We start from the raw sequence: 3,050 nt of genomic DNA on the forward strand, positions 1-3,050 counted from the left end.
GGATCGAGTCCCGTATCGGGCTCCCAGCTCCACGGGGAGTCTGCTTCTCTCTCTGACCTTCTCCTTGCTTATGCTCTCTTTCACTGTCTCTCTCTCAAATAAATAAATAAAATCTTTAAAAAAAAATGATGGGGTCTCTTTCCTTTCCCCTTCAGTCTGGGCTGGCTGGCAACTATTTGATAATAGTACATGGCAGGAATGACACTCAGCGAGCTCTGGGCCCTGACTCCAGGAGAACTGGCAGTTTCTACCTAGTCTCTAGAAGTGCTTCCACTCCTCACTGGAGAGGTCCTGGGATGACTTGGAAAGGGAAAGAGGACCAACAGAGCCCTACCTTCCAACCATCAACATCACTGGACCCATTAGAGAAGCCTGGACACCACCTGAATACCACTAAGTAATCCAATGAATGTTATAAGGAACAGGAGAAAAATCAACCAACCAACCCCTGCCTGAATTCCTAATTAATAAAATGATGTGATATAAGGCTTATTTTTTTTTCATGCTGTATGATCTTTAATTAAGCATAAAGACTTCCAATCACATCCCCTAAGGGCCATTTTACTCATTCTTCTGTTGGGCCACCAGTCTCTTGTCTCTCTCTTCAGTATCAGTGAGATGGATACTCTTACCACCAGGAAGAGAAATCCATGGTTTGTTGCCTTTGCCAGTAACAAAAATGTTGAACAGTTGGGTGGCAAAGCTGTCACCACTGGCATCTTTCATGTGAATTATATCAAAAGAACCAGGGTGTCTCTCTCTGCTGATGATCACACCGATTCTTCCCAAGTTAACATGTCCACTTATCATACACAGATTACCAGTATCAACCTTGATGAAATCAGTAATCTTTCCAGTCTCCAAATCAATCTGAATGGTGTCATTCACCTGGATGAGGGCATCAGGACAGCAGATGGCACGAGAAACATGAGTCACCAGACGAGGGATTCGTTTTGTCCCCACATTGATCCTTCTCACATTGCACAACTTACACTTCTCACACTGATCCTCTCTCACACAACTTATACTTGGCTTCCTCAAGTGTAATCCGATGAACAACAAAGCAACCCTTGGTGTCAGAGATCAGACAGAAATTCTCCCCAGTCTTGTCAGTGCTGATGACATCCATAAAACCAACAGGGTAGGTTATATCAGTTTGGACCTTGCCATCAATTCTAATAAAACATAGCACATAGATCTTCTTTATTTCATCTCCTGTTAGGGCATACCTAAGTCTGTTCCTTAGGAAAATGATGAGATGGAGACACTCTCTCAGTTATGGGGAGAGGCAAACACACCAGTCAGTTTATCCAACATCCAACATTTTGGAACTGCTATACACTTCAGATGCTTCTTGGGACCACAAACCGTAGAGGACCAAGTCCTTCTGGTACATGAGCTACAATGCTTATTTGAAATCAATCACAAGGTTTATGGTAGTTTGCATGCAGTGATAGATAACCAGTACACAGCCTCTAAGAAGAGTACATGATTTTATTTTTATTATTTTTTTTTAGAGTACATAATTTTAAAAACAAAACCTCTAGCTATAGAAAACTCAATATATTCTAAATTTTAAAAAGCAGTTTAAAAGTATGTATGTTCTATAATAAGCATAAGGGAAGAAGAGGTTAGGGAGCAAAAGCATGCACCTCCTGCCTATTGGTGAGTCTTCCCAAAACAGATGTCATGTAATAGGTATGCTTCTGAAAGTGGTCTGTAAGCTACATCACTGTAAATCTTTGAGACAAATATCAGTTGAGTAATGGCTACATGTCCGTCACTGTGTTAACCAACAAGGCTGTGATAATGATCAAGTAACATATCTGCCCTTGAGAATCTTGCTCTCTAGTGCACAACTGACTAGTTAATACATAAATTTTAAAATGGATTTAAGGCAAGAGTTAGCAAAACTTTTCTGTAAAGGACCAGATAGTAAATATTTCAGGCTTTGCAAGCCAATTTTGCCAAAATAGCACAAAAGCAGCTTTAGATAATATATAAATCAATGAGAGCAACTGAGTTCCAATAAAACTTTATTTTTGGACACTAAAATTTGGATATCGTATAACTTTCATGTATCTTAAAATATTATACTTCTTTTGATTTTTTTTCAACTGTTTGGAAATGTAAAAACAGTTCTGTACAATAGGCAATAAACTGGAATTGACCCTCAGGCCATAGTTTGCCAACCGCTGGTTCTGATTTGGATCAGATGGACCTAAAGCAGGTGGAACCTGCAAAATAAACAAATAAAAACTGAGTACTATCACCTGGGTTTACTGTTTTGGACTGCTATGGATACAAATAATAATCTATTTCAGATTTCTTCCATGCATAGGGCATGAGTCTGTAAGGCTTTGATGATTTATCAGGGAGGAACTCTGGGGAGTATGAAGGACTCAGAGGAAGGGCAAAGTCAGCCTTGGATGGAAGGAAACACAGAGATGGAGTTGTAAGGCACATGAGCAAAGGCAGCCTAGTGTTGTGTGATTGTTAAGCAAAAAGTACTCAAACAGCAGAAGTGGGACTTTGGGGGAAAGGACGGAGTGCCAGTATTCAAGAAAAATCTCCCTGCTTTGTAAACACTGAGTGCCCTTAGGTAAAGCTCCTCTTGGAACACACTTTTTAAAGACACCTGGAGCTAGACAAATTGGAAGCACTGAGGTAAATAAAGACGAGAATTTAAGAAGACATTCTTGTTGCCGAATGGCTATTTCTGTTTATTTTCATCAGATTGCCACTCACCTTCCCTTTAAACTTTGCCATTCTACTTTATGCTCAAATAAGCTCATTTTGGCAAGAGACTTGCTAAAGGTTCAATGCTTTGCGTACTAAAGTTTTGTTTTTGTTTTATTTTTATACAAAAAACCTTCAAAACTAATGAAAAATCCATGCAGTTCTCCAGAGGAAGTCTTCTGGCGACCTTCCCACCACTAGCATCCCTCCACCCACTGCTCCCTCACCCCTGCCACAGGACCTAAGAGAGGTACATCCACTGGGAGAAAAAAAAGAAGTGACAAAGACACAAAAAGGTAGAAACCCTTTGT

At 40.1% G+C, this 3,050-nt stretch overlaps 1 protein-coding gene across 1 annotated transcript; it reads right to left on the reverse strand.

Annotated features, from left to right (window-relative positions):
* Positions 1-561: 561 nt before the first annotated feature.
* On the reverse strand, positions 562-2,769 carry LOC125101127 (40S ribosomal protein S4-like). Its single transcript, XM_047731774.1, is given in 5 exon segments — positions 562-970; positions 1,002-1,278; positions 1,281-1,407; positions 2,148-2,237; positions 2,749-2,769. Coding segments are annotated over 5 exon segments (924 nt in total).
* Positions 2,770-3,050: the final 281 nt, after the last annotated feature.

This window comes from Lutra lutra, chromosome 5, assembly GCF_902655055.1.
Source record: "Lutra lutra chromosome 5, mLutLut1.2, whole genome shotgun sequence".
In the NCBI taxonomy this organism is placed as follows: domain Eukaryota; kingdom Metazoa; phylum Chordata; class Mammalia; order Carnivora; family Mustelidae; genus Lutra; species Lutra lutra.